Below are 18,566 nucleotides of genomic sequence, written 5' to 3' on the forward strand. Positions count from 1 at the left end.
GGTTTGAAATAATAAAACAAACAAGCCCTTAATTATTTATATCTCGTAATCATCTAAAGGACATTTAGTAAAATGTAATCAAAACATCCGAGGGGCATTCTAGTAAAAGGGTATTTCAGGACATCTGTTATTATTATCAACCAAATACATGAATTATTAATACATCCCAATTGAACCAAACACAATAATAATTTAAACTCGGTAATCCACAATGTAATCTTTCTTTCCGGTAATCTTATTACTAAGATAAAAAAACATTATATGATCTAAACGCCCCCTTTGGGTGTGTTTGGTTCAGGGAATGCTATATTACTGAGGAATGTTGTATTACTGGAAAGATAGATTATTAGAGAATCTTTAGAGAAATGTGTTTGGTTGGTTGGAATAAATTGATATGTATATTATAATATTATATTTGGTTGGGAGGATAAATGAGTGGGTATGTATGTAGATTATTAAATTGCCCTCATTTTTAAATAATAATAAATTATTTTTTAACCCCTTATATTTGAAATTTTGCTAAAACAACCAACCATATAAAACTTTAATTTATAGCAAAATCACCCCCACCCATCCCAAGCCACCATCGGCAGCCAGCCACCATCGTCGGTAGCTGCCGTAATGGCACACGACTAGCCGGATGTGGCTGGTCGTGCGCCGGTAAGGCCTAATCAAAGATCCATGGCAAAAAAACGATTAGATCTGGCCGTGAATATGGTCGTTTCACAGCCAAAGATGTGGCCGTGAAAAAGCCAGATCTATGGTGTTTCATGGCCACATCGGCCAGATCTGGTCATTTTCGGCCATGGATCACAAATCCATGGTTGGAAATGTCCTTACCGACACACGACTGGCAAGATCCGGCCGGTCTTGTGTGAATATGATGACTTTCACCAGTGGCTAGCGACCGGCGGTGGTCTTGGGTGATTGGGGGTATTTTGTTAACTTTTAAACTTTTTGTGGCGGGGTGTTTTAGCTAAATTCTCAAATGTAGGTTGTTTGGATAATTGTTATTTGGTAGACATATGAGGGAAAATGTGTGCAAAATGATAAAAGATTAAGGGCAAAATAGGGTCAAAATTAAGATTACCTCGGTAATCTTATATTAACGTCCCTTGGGAAGGTAATCTGATTACCCATAATATTACTAACAATAAATATTATTTGCAATAAAAGATTACGTAATATTTTATTACTTAACAACTAAATGAGGGAATCTTGAAAATTAAACAAAGATTACAAGATTAATCTTATATCACCCCGAACCAAACACAACCTTTAGAAATCAAGAAAAAAAAAATACCGTTCAAACGATCATGTTCTTTCAATGCTCACCATCATATTTAATAGCTGTGTGTCATCAACATCACATTAAGGGATAATAAATCTTTTCTCTTGTTGTAACTTTTATTCTATTTATTTATTTATTTTTATCATCGGGGGGTGTCTGACTAGTTTGTGTGCATCTCAATTAACCCCTCGTGGCACTGAAACTGCCAACCGAGTAAGAGCTCCAGTAGCCACCTTTGTTAGTGCGTTGGGGACTTGAACTTATGAGCTCATAGAACTCTTTTTGCTCTTTTACCATCATAGCACTTTTTACTGAAATACCTCAAATTTCACTATTGCAGTTGGTTATACATGTCACAACTGTAAAGCATTTGCTTGAAACCTATTTTTCATGACATACACTATTACAGAGGCATCCCTTATCCTTGCTCTAGTGATATCATAACCCGAAGAACAAATTTTTTTTTCTGTTTGTTTTTAAAGGTGATTAGCCATGATGTATGATTCTCTGCATGACTAGATATATTTCTTGAAGCATATTACTAAAAATTGCCTGTTAGGATTTAGCAGTTGTAGATTTGATAACTCCCATCATGGTATTATAGCAGGTCTGTCAAGACTTACAATGATGAAAGGTTAAGGAGGCATTTTCTTCATTTGGACAGTTCTTGATGGTAAGTTAAAACGTAAAAGTATATTGTTGGTTGTATTTATATCCACATCATTGTGGTTTAATCTTATGCTTTTATGCATTCATTCTGCAGCAAAAGTTATAACGACAGAATCTGGAAGATCAAAAGGGTTTGGTTTTGTTACGTATGCAACCATAGAGGAAGCTGAGAAGGCTAGAGAAGGAATGAACGCAAAGTTCTGGATGGATGGGTTATTTTTGTTGACCCTGCTAAACCAAGGGAGTCCAGACACCTCCTCCGCGTCAATCAGAATCGCAACCCTCTGAGACAGGTTTCAGAACAAACAAGACAATCGGATGGTGTGGGTGATTTAAGGTGGTTGCGGTATTCATCATACTAGAAGACTATTTACAGAATGCACTCCCTTATTTTTTCTACTAACATCTTATTCATGAAGATGAGGGATTGGTGGTCATAATTTTGTTATGTATTTGGACAAAAGTCATTTTGGATTGGTGGTCATAATTTATTTATGATTTATCAATTGATTTATTTGGATTATGGGAACCTATAGCACTCACTTGTATTCATTCTGATCTGGTAATTGTACGGTGATATCATCTTTTGGTTCCTGTTAAAAATAAAATCCTCAAAAGTAGTCATAACTCAGCTTGTAGATAAATGTTTTAGATAAATCTACTGAAGTCTGTCAGATTTTTTGCTCAATACATTAGCCTGCAAAAATATGTAAACGAATAAAAATAAAAGGAAACTTGTTTTCACAAACAAATTTGCATTAAGAGATGATATGTTCTTCACGCTTAATATGATAGCCTTCAGGTCCTTCACGATTCAGCTGATTCATCAATACTTAACAGTTTCTGTTAAGGTGTGTTGTCTACGTCTCTATTACAAGACACTATCTTTGTATTTTTTAATAATAAAATTAATCACTATTATTCATGATAACTAAATAAGTAAAAGAAGCTAAGCCCGTTTTTATTCTAATAATAATTTTAAAATTTGAATACAAATGCAGTTGTGAAATGTGTATAAACAAAATTGGAATCGAGATCCTTGAATCACTATAACTTTTATCTGAGTGATAGTTTTAAGCACTATTTTAAAACTTAGTTCGGCTCAATCGGTTTAATTGGGATTTGGAAGCTTCATCGAGTCAAGTTAACATTATTCATATTCACCCAAAATCTTAGAATTTGGGATGATGATTGGTGAACAATTGAAGGTCAGGATATTGGAGCTTTTCAAGAGAAAGCGTTGGTAAATACAAGGGTGGTGACGGAGTTGATTTTCGGTGAGTGAATCGACCGGAAATCGAAAAAAGTAACAGCGGCAACAATCGGCTTTTGTCGGCGATTGGTGAGGTTAACGAGGGTGGGGTGAGGTGGGTTTTGGTCGGGAGGAAGAGGAGAGTATTTTTGGGGTGATGGGGAGGGTTGTCGACGTTGGCGTCGGTGAAATCTAACTTGGAATACTGACGGCGCATTAGTGAGATTTGGCCTGGAATGTTGATGCCAGTGTTAGTGAGATTTAGCTTGGAATGTTGATGCCGACGTCAATGAGATTTGGCCTAGAATATCGACGCCGGCATTGATGAGATATGGCTGAAATCAAACCGATTTTGATAAGATCTTTGGTAGATTTTCAAGGGAATGGGCTCAAGGGACAATTAGGGTTGTATTTGGGATTTCGTCACCGTCAACCAGTTGCTGACCGATTTGTATTTGAAATGTGTTTGCTAAATTTCGAACCTATAGGAACTTAACATAATTTTTAGGAGTGTATTTGTTGAATTTTAAAAGTTGTCCTCGGTTTGACCGACTGGTCAAATTGGTTAAACCGATCACTCGAGACCTAATAACTTTGTCGGCTTTCACCTCGGGTTGGGTTTTAAAACATTAATTTTAAAGTCTTAAGAAATTAGTTGAGACTAATGTAAACTAATTCGAATGTTCCGCTCATCCAAAAAATTAGAATAGAGACCTATAGGTATACATAAACTGATAACATTCAGGTCACGAAAAAAAAAAAAATCGAGACCGCTAGTAATATCAGTATCAACAAAAATAAAATATAACAAATATCACTGGGGCCACGTCGATGGTGATGATATTATATTGTACATGGTACTTGATAGTGGTGCTGGTACCGTATAACTCGTTTCGCGAGGATTCCACTGGTTCACTAAACCCTAAAAAGTCTTAAAACCCTAAATTTCTCACCGCCATTTCTTTGAATCGAATAATCCAATATTTGATTCGATGGCGTTCGCTTCCAGCTTTCGTCGCGTCCTTAGCTCTGGCTCTTCCGTTCTTCAATCTCAACTCGCTACCGTTCGTTTTAGTTCAACTCTTACTTCCCCTAAACTCTTCGTCAGTGGTAATTATGTTTGTTTTATCCTGTATGTTTGTTTTGTCGTTTAAATTTTCCATGATTCAATAACAACTCTCAAGTTTTAAATTTTCTTTATTTTAAATTTATGTTTTAATTTTATTGACTGTAATGAACCAATTTATTATAAATTTTCGTTAACATAAGATATATACGTTAATACTGAATAAGAATAATGAAATTTTTTAGCTGCATTCATTGCAACTTAAGCTAGGTTGTTTAACAAGCCAGTAGTTTGAGATTGGGAGGAGAAAATTATAAGTATGTAATTGTGAACCTAGTCATTACTGTGAGTTAAATGAGTTTGAAGTATAATACTAGGGTGAGTGGTACTAGAGCTCTTATTCCTGAATGTATCTGTGAATTGAATTTTGTTTGTGGTGACGTGTGAATCGGCTGCTAATCCCCTTTGAAATATTGGAAACAAAAGTGTCTACAGTGAGTTAAAAAAAAAAAAAAAAAGGACATATCGTTTGGACTGGTTATTTACCATTTCATTGAATGGTTCTAATCCATGCTTCTGAATAGGTTCAGCTTAGCGTTTGCCTGAAGGAAGTCTTTCCCTTCTTATAGTAGAGTAGGGGAAGTCAATGTCATACCTGGACCTAGATGTTGTTTAATCTAGTAACAAACTCTGAAAGAATGGTTTCAGACTCTCTGTAGTAGTCATCGATGTGTTTGGGAGAACTGAGTTGCCATCTGACATTTTAATCAAGCAACAAACTCTGAAAGAAAGGTTTCAGACTTTCTTTAGTAGTCATTGGAGTGTTTGGGAGAACTGAGTTGCCATCTTACGTTGTGTATCGAAAAGTGGATTGTATAACCATTCTGTGGGATCTTGGTCTATGTTACAATGACATTATGGTGTTCTCTTGCATCATTAATAACTATGTTCTTTTTACCGAAATACCTCAAATTTCACTATTGCAGTTGGTTAATACATGTCACAACTGTAAAGCATTTGCTTGAAACCCTATTTTTCATTGACATACACTATACAGAGGCATCCCTTATCCTTGCTCTAGTGATATCATAACCCGAAGCCAAAAAAAAGTTTTTTTCTTTGTTTTGTTTTTAAAGGTGATTAGCCATTGATGTATGATTCTCTGCATGTACGAGATATATTTCTTGAAGCATATTACTGAAAATTGCCTGTTGTTAGGATTTAGACAGTTGTAGATTTGATTAACTCCCATCATATGGTATTATAAGCAGGTCTATCAAGACTTACAACTGATGAAAGGCTTAAGGAGGCATTTTCTTCATTTGGACAGCTTCTTGATGGTAAGTTAAAACGTAAAAGTATATTGTTGGTTGTATTTATATTCCACATCATTGTGGTTTAATCTTATGCTTTCTGATGCATTCATTCTGCAGCAAAAGTTATAACAGACAGAATGTCTGGAAGATCAAAAGGGTTTGGTTTTGTTACGTATGCAACCATAGAGGAAGCTGAGAAGGCTAGAGAAGGAATGAACGCAAAGTTTTTGGACGGATGGGTTATTTTTGTTGACCCTGCTAAACCAAGGGAGTCCAGACCACCTCCTCCGCGTCAATCAGAATCGCAACCCTCTGAGACAGGTTTCAGAACAAACAAGACAATCGGATGGTGTGGGTGATTTAAGGTGGTTGACGGTATTCATCATACTAGAAGACTATTTACAGAATGCACTTCCTTATTTTTCCTACTAACATCTTGTATTCATGAAGATGAGGGATTGGTGGTCATAATTTTGTTATGGTTTATTTGGACAAAAGTCATTTTGGATTGGTGGTCATAATTTATTTATGATTTATCAATCGATTTATTGGGATTATGGGAACCTATAGCACTTCACTTGTATTCATTCCTGATCTGGTAGTTGTACGGTGATATACATCTTTTGGTTCCTGTTTAAAAATAAAATCCTCAAAAGTAGTCATAACTCAGCTTGTTAGATAAATGTTTTAGATAAATACTATGATAATGTCTGTCAGATTTGTTTTGCTCGAATACATTAGCCTGCAAAAATATGTAAACGAATAAAAATATAAAGGAAACTTGTTTTCACAAACAAAATTTGCATTAAGAGATGATATAGATCCTGTAAAAAAAGAAATACCCTTTGGGTTCGTTTGGTTCAAGAAATGTTATATTATTGAAGAATGTTGTATTATTAGAAAGATAGATTACTAGGGAATCTTTAGAGAAATATGTTTTGTTGGTTGGAATAAATTGATAGGTATGTTATAATATTATGTTTGGTTGAGAGGGTAAATGAGTGGGTATGTTAGGTAGATTAATAAATTGCCATCATTTTTAAATATTAACGTATTATTATATTATTTTTTTAACCTCTTATATTTGAAATTTTGCTAAAACAACCCAACCATATAAAACTTTAATTTGTAGCAAAATCACCCCCATCCACCCCAAGCCACCGTCGGCAACCAGCCACCACTGTCGGCAGCTGTTGTAATGGCGCACGACTAGTCGGATTTGGTTGGTCGTGCATTGGTAAGGCCTAATCAAAGATCCATGATAAAAAACGATTAGATGTGGCTGTGAATATGGTCGTTTCACAACCAAAGATGTGGCCATGAATATGACCGTTTCATGGCCAAAGATGTGGTCGTGAAACGACAACCATTTGACGGCCAGATCTATGGTGTTTGATGGCCACGTTGGCCAAATCTGGTCATTTTCGACCATGGATCACAAATCCATGGCCGAAAATGTCCTTATCGGCACACGATCGGCAAGATTCCGCTGGTCTTGTACTGATATGATGATTTTCACTAGCGGCTAGAGACCGACGGTGGTCATGGGTGGTTGGGGGTATTTTGTTAACTTTTAAACTTTTTGTGACGGGGTGTTTTAGCTAAATTCTCAAATGTAGGTTGTTTGAGCTAATTGTTATTTGGTAGACATACGAGGGTAAATGTGTCTGAAATAATAAAAAATTAAGGGCAAAATATGGTCAAAATTAAGATTACCTCGGTAATCTTTTATTAACACCATTTAGAAAGGTAATCTGATTACCCCTAATATTACCAACAATAAACATTATTTGCAATAAAAGATTACGTAATATTTTATTACTTGACAACCAAATAAGAGAATCTTAAAAATTAAACAAAGATTACAAGATTAATCTTATATCACCCCGAACCAAACGCAACCTTTAGAAATCAAGAAAAAAAAATACCATTCAGACGATCACGTTCTTTCAATGCTCACCATCATATTTAATAGCTGTGTGTCATCAACATCACATTAAGGGATAATAAATCTTTTTTTCTTGTTGTAACTTTTATTCTATTTATTTATTTATTTTTATCATGGGGGGTTGTCTGGCCAGCTTGTATGCATCTCAATTAATCCCTTGTGGCCCTGAAACTGTCAATTGAGTAAGAGCCTCAGTGACCACCTTTATTAGTGCATTGGGGACTTGAACTTATGAGCTCATAGAACATTTTTTGCTCTTTTACCATCATAGCACATAGTGGTGGTTACTTTTATTCAAATTCATTGATGGTGATTTTATACTTTTTGAGAGGGAAAATTTAATGTTGGTGTTATGATTTTTCAATGTTCTTTGTTTTTGGATTTTGATTGAGGGAATTTAGAGAATATGTGATTTTTGATAACTAAGGCCTCGATTTTATTTGCTGTAGCAGTAGAATGATATTAATGTCTTCTTTTTTAAGTTTTAGGGTGCGTTTAGTTTCGGGAATGTTGGATTACTTGGAATGTTGAATTACTAAAAAGTTAGATTACCTTGAAGATTATTAAGAATCTTTAAGAAAATGTGTTGGGTTAGTTGGTGGGTATGTTATATTAATATGTTTGGTTGGGAGAAATAAATTGGTGGATATGTTATTTAAATTACTTAATGTCCTCTAATTAAATATTATTATTGTATTATTTTTTAATATTGATTATTATTTGGATTATATAACCCCCCTGCATTTAAAAATTTAGCAAAAACAACCCCATAATAAAAGTTTAGAAAACCAACAAAGTACCCCTACCAACCCAGCCACTGCCGCCCGCCAACAACCACCATTGGCAACCTAACAGAGCACGGAAGGCAAGAAATGGCCTCCGTGCGTCGTATGACCATTTTCGACCAGAGATTTAGCCATCAACGGCCAGATTGATGACGTATCTGGCAATCAATGGCTAGATCGATAGTCGTTAATGGCCACAGACATGGCCATTTACGGCCATTGATCTAGCCATTGACGACCAGATCAACGGATTTGGCCTTTGATGGCCAGATTATATCTGTCACGATCTGGCCATTTTCAGCCTTCCATGCGCCGTTCCGGTGGCGGTCACGGTTGGCTGTGGCGGTGGTTGCTGGCGGCAGGTGGGTAGGGGTGGTGGCTTGGGTGAGCTGCAATTTGTTTTGAATTCAAGGTTAATTTTGTCCAAAAAGTTAATTAATTGGGGTGAAATAATAAAAATCATATTCATGTAAATAAATTTAAAAATAAGGGCATTATTGTCCTAAAATTTTATTAATAAGGGATAGAATTGTAACAAAAAAAATTACCCTGATAATGTTAAAATACCTAAGAAAATTGATTACAATATTACCAATAATAACTACTATTGATATTTAAAGATTATCAAAATCTTATATTACTTGACAACCAAACATAATAATCAAGTAATATAGGATGACATAACTTCAATAATCTCACATTATCTCCTATCAAACGCCCTTTAGTTTTACCCTTGAGCCAGAAAAATTGAGGGTGATGTTAATTTTTTGAAATTATGAGGCGTGACGAAGCCTTATTTAGGAGGTTTGAATGTGATATACCAACTGAACATGTTGTACGTGTGTGGACATGTTCAAACTTCAAAGTCTTGGTACCCAGGGTGTGGCATGCCATTTTTTAAGGACCATCACTATGTCTGCAATTGAACTCAAGCCCTTTGTAATATACAGTATATTATCTTTATGATGTCACAAATCTTCAGTCAGGAAATTTCACTTAAGTGTGCGCTAACGACAAAAAGAACAAAAATGATGCTCATATCAATGAAATTTTGGAACGGAAATTCTATCAGCATAGTTAAGTCAAATCACACGTATTTTAAAAAGCCCATTCTTAAGCTAAGTCTAATTGTGAAAGCTCTGCGTAAACCCTAAGCTGCCACTGTCAGACTTCAACCAAAAATGCATTCATGCATTCTTCACTACGTTCCTGTTAAATCTCCTCTTTTATTTGCTCCAAAGGTTAGTTATCGATCCTTCAAATATTCACTCTACTCATTTCATATAAACCAATTTAATAATAAATTAATTGATATTTTCAATAATGAAACCAACTCTACTTGCAGATGACGACTTCATTTGGTTCGTCTCACCGAGATTATAAACTATGTGCCGTTTCATCGAGCTTGAAAGAGGCGTCAAATTACATACCAGCTGCTCCTATATTACTGCCTGAAGGACCATGGAAGCAAGTTAGTGAGCTATTATAATCATCAAACTATCTGTGTTTTGTTTTTATTTTTGATTAATTAATTAATTAAAATAATTTTTCACGTATGTAGAAGCAACGATAATATCAATGTGAGTGTTGCAGAGCTGATATTCTTTTACTTATCAGTTAAGATGTTAATTAAACTAATGCTACAGTTTATAATGTGTGATTTATAATTCCTTCTGCAAATTTTCCTTTGAATAGTTTATACTGATGCTATCGCCTAATCTGTAAAACCTATATAAAGTAATACATTTGGAAGTAATAATTTGTTTAAACCAATATTCCAGTCTCAAATTCAGCATTATATAGAAGGCAAGAAGCCTTTACATTTTGGTGATTAATCATTTTAAATTGTTTGTGTGTATATAAAGGTAGTATGTATGGGACTTGTCTGAATTAATATTATTTTGTTTGTCTGTTACAGTCGTGCATTTTTTGTCACAGAAATTTCTTGTGAGTCTGTTTTAATTTATGTGTGGCTATCAACATTGTTATGTTGGATGAGTCGCATTTAGTTTTATCATTTCTAAAGTCCCCAATCTGATTGAATATTCATGAAGTTCTTTCCTTTGTAATTTTATGACATGTCAAAGGTAATTTACGCTCCTGGCCCAACAATAGGGAATTAGTAGCCTTTTTTTTTCTGCAGTTTTATTATTTGATGTGATTTATGATGCCAATCCTTGCTGATTAATTTAACGACCACGGAGAGTGTAGATTCCTGGTGGAGTTACTGCAGCAGAGGGGTTTAATGCTGCAGGTATTTTTGGAGGGCTGCGTGCCAAAGGAGAGAAACCTGATCTGGCACTTGTTACTTGTGATGTTGATGCAACATCTGCAGGTTGGCTTTCATTTTTTGTAGATTGTACATGCATTCATGTGTATGTTCACTTGTCCTAGATTTGGTTTAGGAATATTGTTTTTCTTGCTGCTATTAATTTAAGTATTTAAGTTCTATCATGAAAATAATTTAATTATTTTTTACTAGGATGTGTTTGGATGTTTAATCCAAGAAATGTGTTTGTTAGGATAATGTCCACTTTCTGTTATTTAATTATTTTGTACGATATCTTTCAGGGGCATTCACTACAAATGTGGTAGCAGCTGCACCAGTAATATACTGCAAAAATGCATTGAACGTTTCAAAAACGGTATTGTAGAGCATCATATATGGCATGATAATAGTTAAAGACATAGATACAAACTTCATGTGCAAAATTCTTTTGTGACTAAATAAAATAAATCAGAAACAATTGATAGATTTTTAACCAACTTAAAAATGATATTCCTTCATTCAAATGAGATGATTGGATTGAGAGGTGTTATTTAATGTGCTTGAAGCTTAGCTTTATATGTACCAGGCGCTGGCTTCCTTTTCCACTACTGGCAGCATTGCATCTACTGTTCTTAGGATATCTATAGGCTCTCATTTGGCTTAATTAAATAGGGGTATTCTTTGCTCTGGAAGTCCTCAGCTTCATTTATATCCGGACTTGGAAGTGTCAGCCATAGGATGTCCAATGGTAATATTTGTTTAATTTAAAAAAAAAAATTAAAATGAAGACTAGATACAGTTTCACTGACCCTAAGTATTATGCAAAGAGCCACCAGCAAAGCTAATTGTACTTTCTAAAGTTTGTATGGTTTTTTCTGTGTGTTTTTTGTTCTCACTCTTTCAAAACTCTGCCAGGCATTAGCACTTCTCTTCTTCTACTAACCATGTTTTCTTATTTTTTCTTCATAATATTCCTGGTATTTTGGATTTCTCAATTGTGTTATTTTCCTGTATTATTTATTTATGATGCTGGAATTCAGATTCTGCTCAACTTTTGATTTGGTACTCATCACCTATCCATGTAGAAAGGTGTTTTCATGTTGTGTCTGACATTTCAAATAAATATAAATGAAGTTCAGGATGTCCTGAGTAGGGAATCTCCCTGTTGTACTCATATTGATACCCTAAAAATATGTACATACAAAACATAATATACTGCAAATAATATCAACCAACAGATCTGATACATTGCTGGGATTGAAAATATTTATTCATTTTTTTATCAATTTACTCACAACTTAGAATCTGTAACATTTGTTTATGTTTGCAAAATTGTTTATTACTGACTCAATTTCATTTTTTTTCCAGGCACGTGCGTTGTTAATAAATGCTGGTCAAGCCAATGCAGCCACGGTAAGCTGTGTCACAATAATAAGATGTTTCACATATACTTCTTGTTGGTACACCATGTGCTTCTTTTCTCTAGTAAATAAGAGGCAACATATTGTGTTTCCTTGTCTGATTTGGATTGATCAACTAAACATGGTTCTTTGAGTCTACCTTAGTCTACCTTATAATCTGCGTTGCTAGTGTCCATGGCTAACAGATCTTTTAATGCTTACAGGGAGATGCAGGTTACCAGGACGTTATAGAATGTGCCAATGCCGTTGCCACGGTGTGCCACTCCAGACTGTTTGAACTCCATTTCCATGGTAGTCTTGAATATGCTGGATTTGTGTTCACCTTTTATTGTCATTGCTATTATTGCAGCTACTAAAAATGAAGCCAGAGGAAGTTTTAATTGAATCCACTGGTGTAATTGGTCAAAGAATAAAGAAGGTAAACAGCATAACTGTATTTATGTCCCACAAATTATGTTGGTGACGTAGTATGCCATACAATTTTATGGTATTGATACGTTTTATGATACTGGTTTGCAGGGTGCACTTATAAATTCACTTCCCAGATTAGTTAATTCGCTTTCATCTTCTGCTGACGGGTAATTTGCACTTCCGCATCAATCTTCTTGTAGTTTAGCTTTGGCATGCTTTCAATTTTTATTTAGGGATGAAAAGCACCCTTTTGGTTTATTGATCTCTTCAATAATTATTATTATTTTTTCACCTTTTGTTTATTACTTTATTTTTGTGTAAATCATGTGGCTCTAAATGATCACCTGTGTCCTTTGTCTTCTAGTTTGTTTAGGCATTCTTGAATCTTATCAGTGGATGTGCAGGGCAGATTCGGCAGCTGTGGCAATAACGACAACTGACCTTGTCAGTAAGAGTGTGGCAGTTGAATCTCAGGTGCATGAAACTTTTTTTGTGGATCACTTTGTGTGCATTCCCTGGTTTTATACATCAATTATATACAATACCAAAATTGGTCTATAAAATAATGCTACCACAGAAGTTGATATGGATTAATATGCATGGTATACACTTTGCCTCCTGATTCCTGCTGGGATATTAATAGCAATGCTGGAAAACAAAGTCATTATTGCATGCTTTTACAATATTTTTGTGTTTGAAAAACTACATTTTCAGGAATCAACATTGAATCACCCTTAGTCTCCCAAAGTTCTGCATTTAGTAGACATGAAGCTCTTGAAAATAGATACTTTGTGGGCCCTTATATTAAATGTCAATCAAACAGGTTGGAGGGAAAAATATACGAGTTGGGGGAATGGCAAAAGGTTCTGGCATGATTCACCCAAATATGGCTACCATGCTTGGTGTAAGTCTCTTCTGGTGCTTCTTGCTTGAAACTAACTTTAAGCATATTTTCATTGCATTCTTCAATTTGGTGTTTATTTCAGGTGGTAACTACTGATGCACTTGTTAACTCTGATGTATGGAGAAAGATGGTGCAGGTTGCTGTTAACCGGAGTTTTAACCAAATTACTGTGAGTAGTGTAATTGCTCCATGTGTTTTGATACTGCTACTGGAAAAAGTAGGAGAGCTAACTGTCTACTTGGTTATCACTGGATTGATTTTAGTAAATCCCCAAATTCTGTGGATTTGTTGTTTACATACAGTGACCCAACAGCTATATATTTTGTCATATTCTTAAGTGCGTGTTAGATAATCTAAGATTGTTCATATTTAAGCATTCGCACATAAAATTTAGTGCTTGAGTCTCCTATGACTCTTATTGGTTTGGCAGATATATATCCTTAATTCTAATGGTTTCTGGTGATTTTTTTTTTTTTTTTTTTTTCTCTTATGGTATGGTTTTATTACATTCCCTCCTTGGTAGACTATTGCTATATTTATAGATTTAAGCTGGTTTGCTTATGGTTTTGCTATAGGTAGATGGAGATACTAGTACCAACGACACTGTCATTGCTTTGGCCAGTGGATTATCTGGAGCAAGCAGGATATCTTCAATTAACTGTAATGAGGCTTTGCAACTTCAAGCGTGCCTTGATGTGGTAAGTTTGCTTTACTGAAGGTCCATACATATTTTCCTAGCTGGTGAATATTTCTATTAATCTACCCCTTCTCTGCAGTCTAACCCTTCATCAAGCGTTGTTACTATACCAACTGCTTGCATGAACTTGTAGGATTTTGCCTACTTGTTGGGTTGGGAGGGTGGCACATGATTTGTCTGTGATATTTGTGGAATGATTGATGTGTTGAATCTGTCACAACTTTGACACTTTTCCTTTCTCAGGTAATGCAAGGTCTTGCCAAATCTGTGGCTTGGGATGGAGAAGGAGCGACTTGCTTAATTGAGGTCTACATCATATTTAAAGATCTTTCATACTTGTCTGAAATTTAAATTGCATGTGGGCATCCCTAACTCCAATCAAACATCCAAAATCTCCACATTCATGCAATCTGTTTGTTCACTTGTACTAAATATGGCAAACGTGAGGTTTAGTTCACAAAAAACCTGCTGTGTAGATGAGAACAAGAAAATAGAAATATAAATTATAATTTTTTTATGTATTATGATTTCTAACTTGTTATTCCTTCTAGGCTTGCCCATTGATAAGTTGTATAATCCTTTTGTAATGTCAATTACTTGTCAGCTCATATTTTCATGTGTACTTTTTATGATTGCTGAGCCATGGAATTTAAACCTTCTTTGTGATTTCTCTTCTACATTTCTATAGTAACTTACTTGAACTGTTTATTGTATTTGGAAATTTGATTTTTTTTCTTTAATTGGAAATGTTCTTTTTAAAATACCCTTTAAGAGAATTCTAGATAACTGTGTGGGGGTGGATTTATGAATGATGATACTTCAGGTTTCTACTGGTTTGTTTAGATGACATTGGAGATTTTCAGGTTCTGCTAATTCTAACTTTCAATCTGTAGGTCACGGTAATTGGTGCTGACAGTGAGGTTGAAGCAGCAAAGATTGCACGCTCAGTGGCATCTTCATCTCTTGTANGCGTGTTAGATAATCTAAGATTGTTCATATTTAAGCATTCGCACATAAAATTTAGTGCTTGAGTCTCCTATGACTCTTATTGGTTTGGCAGATATATATCCTTAATTCTAATGGTTTCTGGTGATTTTTTTTTTTTTTTTTTTTTCTCTTATGGTATGGTTTTATTACATTCCCTCCTTGGTAGACTATTGCTATATTTATAGATTTAAGCTGGTTTGCTTATGGTTTTGCTATAGGTAGATGGAGATACTAGTACCAACGACACTGTCATTGCTTTGGCCAGTGGATTATCTGGAGCAAGCAGGATATCTTCAATTAACTGTAATGAGGCTTTGCAACTTCAAGCGTGCCTTGATGTGGTAAGTTTGCTTTACTGAAGGTCCATACATATTTTCCTAGCTGGTGAATATTTCTATTAATCTACCCCTTCTCTGCAGTCTAACCCTTCATCAAGCGTTGTTACTATACCAACTGCTTGCATGAACTTGTAGGATTTTGCCTACTTGTTGGGTTGGGAGGGTGGCACATGATTTGTCTGTGATATTTGTGGAATGATTGATGTGTTGAATCTGTCACAACTTTGACACTTTTCCTTTCTCAGGTAATGCAAGGTCTTGCCAAATCTGTGGCTTGGGATGGAGAAGGAGCGACTTGCTTAATTGAGGTCTACATCATATTTAAAGATCTTTCATACTTGTCTGAAATTTAAATTGCATGTGGGCATCCCTAACTCCAATCAAACATCCAAAATCTCCACATTCATGCAATCTGTTTGTTCACTTGTACTAAATATGGCAAACGTGAGGTTTAGTTCACAAAAAACCTGCTGTGTAGATGAGAACAAGAAAATAGAAATATAAATTATAATTTTTTTATGTATTATGATTTCTAACTTGTTATTCCTTCTAGGCTTGCCCATTGATAAGTTGTATAATCCTTTTGTAATGTCAATTACTTGTCAGCTCATATTTTCATGTGTACTTTTTATGATTGCTGAGCCATGGAATTTAAACCTTCTTTGTGATTTCTCTTCTACATTTCTATAGTAACTTACTTGAACTGTTTATTGTATTTGGAAATTTGATTTTTTTTCTTTAATTGGAAATGTTCTTTTTAAAATACCCTTTAAGAGAATTCTAGATAACTGTGTGGGGGTTGATTTATGAATGATGATACTTCAGGTTTCTACTGGTTTGTTTAGATGACATTGGAGATTTTCAGGTTCTGCTAAATCTAAATTTCAATCTGTAGGTCACAGTTATTGGTGCTGACAGTGAGGTTGAAGCAGCAAAGATTGCACGCTCAGTGGCATCTTCATCTCTTGTAAAGGCATGATATAACTTAAAACTTCATTTGATGCTTCAACTTTGTTAGTCAATTAATTCTCAATGATGGTTGTCAGGCTGCTGTATATGGTAGAGATCCAAATTGGGGACGCATTGCATGTGCTGCAGGATATGCTGGGATTTCTTTTGACCAAAATAAGCTGCGGATATTGCTTGGGGATATTTTACTCATGGAGGGTGGGCAACCGCTTCCATTTGACAGGTAAAGTTTAATTTTTTTTATTATTATGTTATTTTATTTTATCAAAATCTTGTAAAATTTCTGATATGTGTGACAGATTGTTGACCTCTTTTTCTGTCTGAAAACCATCCATTTCATGCATCTGATATTTCTGATTCACCATATGGAAGGAATCTCTTCCATTTTGTGGAGACAGATTCCATCAACAGCTGATAGGTTTTTGAAAATTTTACAAAATTTAGCTACGATGGTTATCCAAATATTGTCTGCTATGAATTGTGAGCCAAATTGACACCGTTATTCTGTAACTTTATTGAAAGAGTGCAATGATGCTTGATCATTATGAGAAGACTTATATTCCATTGTTTGAACAGTATCTGTTTAGCCAAAATTCCCTGAGGGGGCACATTTTATTTGCAGTTGCCCAAGTTGTATGTTTTTTAATTAGTGTAATATCAAGTAAATGAACTTTTATATGTTATACTTGCCAGACCTAGAGATCTAGGTGCATCTCTGTGTGCATCTTTTAGATAGGACTGGAGAGGAAAAGTCATATATATCTTTTTGTCAAATTTCAGTAAGAACATTATTATTTTTCCCAGAATATGAGAATTTTATCTTTTGATCTATAAGTCTCCTAAGTAACACGAGACTTTTTCAGGGCTGCGGCTAGCAACTATCTCAAGAAGGCTGGCGAGACCCATGGTACAGTAACAATCCAAATATCTGTCGGTAAGCTTCAAAATATTTGCCCATACACGCGCTTATCATTTACTGCACAATAAGAATATCAGAATATCTTCATCTCTTGCATGTACAACTTTAAAGGCGACAGAGTTACATAGAAAATTATCTGCAGAGTATGTTGACATACCCGACAAGATATTTACTTATGTATAAAAAGCTAATCAAGGTCCTGCATGAGCCTTGTCTTCCTGGTTTTGCTTCAGCTTGGAGTGCTACATTCTCTTATGTGCACTCTGCTATAATTCTCGCACCTTCATTGTTAACTCATAACTGTTATCTGTGGAGTCTTTAGCTTTCTATAGAAAATGAAATTCTAAAGCAGGAAAAACCGTGGTTTAATTTACCATCTCAGTATATAATTAAAGAAGTGAAGATGAGCTGTCACAATAACAACTACCATTAATGTCTATAATTTATCTGCGTCCTTACTTTCCTTTGTTCCAACAGGTGATGGACCTGGAAACGGACAAGCGTGGGGCTGTGACCTAAGTTATGATTATGTCAAAATAAATGCAGAATACACGACATAGAAGACCTTTTTTTTTTTTTTCTTCAACTTTTCCCGTTTAGGAAATAGCATGTGATGGAATGGACTGTTACAAACATTCGAAGATGCCTAATTATGGTGTCATTGTTGGCATTATTGATAGAACTAGTAGAACACATCATGGCCACTACGCTCCGGGACTAAACAACTTACCTCAATAAGAATTTTACGGCGAACATGAATTCCATTAGATTTGTTTTCTATTATGGGCTTATTTATTACTGACCATTTTAAAGTTTAAGATTCTATCGTAAATCAATCATTCATTAAGCTGGAGTAAAACCCACAATTACTAAAGACAAAAGGATAAAATCCCAAAATAAATCTATTTTAATTTTCGAAAGACGGTCTGGAAGAACAAAACCTAGTGGACAAATGCAGGAGCGGGATGGCCTTAAATGCAAGTGAATTAAGCAGTTATCAATATTTTTATATACACGGCAAGTTCTAAACACTGCTGTTTACAGGACACAGCACACAACAAACAATTAAAATCTTTTAATAGGTTCCACACACCATCAGGCATCAGCACAACAGCAAACAGTAGCAACTTAGGAAGCAGACAAATNTATGGGCTTATTTATTACTGACCATTTTAAAGTTTAAGATTCTATTGTAAATCAATCATTCATTAAGCTGGAGTAAAATCCACAATTACTAAAGACAAAAGGATAAAATCCCAAAATAAATCTATTTTAATTTTCGAAAGACGGTCTGGAAGAACAAAACCTAGTGGACAAATGCAGG

The 18,566-nt window shown here is 35.0% G+C and overlaps 2 protein-coding genes across 2 annotated transcripts; both read left to right on the forward strand.

The window, feature by feature from the left end:
* The first annotated feature begins 4,076 nt into the window (after window positions 1-4,076).
* LOC116118006 (organelle RRM domain-containing protein 2, mitochondrial-like) lies at window positions 4,077-6,285 on the forward strand. The gene is made up of 3 exons (XM_031403994.1): window positions 4,077-4,322; window positions 5,550-5,618; window positions 5,712-6,285. The coding sequence occupies exons 1-3, from the start codon at window positions 4,205-4,207 to the stop codon at window positions 5,951-5,953; spliced, it is 429 nt and encodes a 142-aa protein (XP_031259854.1). The 5' UTR covers window positions 4,077-4,204; the 3' UTR covers window positions 5,954-6,285.
* A 3,053-nt stretch (window positions 6,286-9,338) lies between these two features.
* On the forward strand, window positions 9,339-17,816 carry LOC116118003 (arginine biosynthesis bifunctional protein ArgJ, chloroplastic). Its single transcript, XM_031403989.1, has 17 exons — window positions 9,339-9,568; window positions 9,673-9,798; window positions 10,539-10,662; window positions 10,899-10,972; window positions 11,965-12,009; window positions 12,221-12,271; window positions 12,367-12,435; window positions 12,537-12,595; window positions 12,833-12,902; window positions 13,252-13,332; window positions 13,415-13,501; window positions 13,908-14,030; window positions 14,273-14,335; window positions 16,250-16,327; window positions 16,401-16,546; window positions 17,187-17,257; window positions 17,720-17,816. Exons 1-17 carry the CDS (start codon window positions 9,509-9,511, stop codon window positions 17,800-17,802), a joined length of 1,410 nt encoding a protein of 469 aa, XP_031259849.1. The 5' UTR covers window positions 9,339-9,508; the 3' UTR covers window positions 17,803-17,816.
* The last annotated feature ends 750 nt before the right edge of the window (window positions 17,817-18,566 follow it).

This window comes from Pistacia vera, unplaced genomic scaffold (genome assembly GCF_008641045.1).
Source record: "Pistacia vera cultivar Batoury unplaced genomic scaffold, PisVer_v2 Contig829, whole genome shotgun sequence".
Lineage (NCBI taxonomy): Eukaryota > Viridiplantae > Streptophyta > Magnoliopsida > Sapindales > Anacardiaceae > Pistacia > Pistacia vera.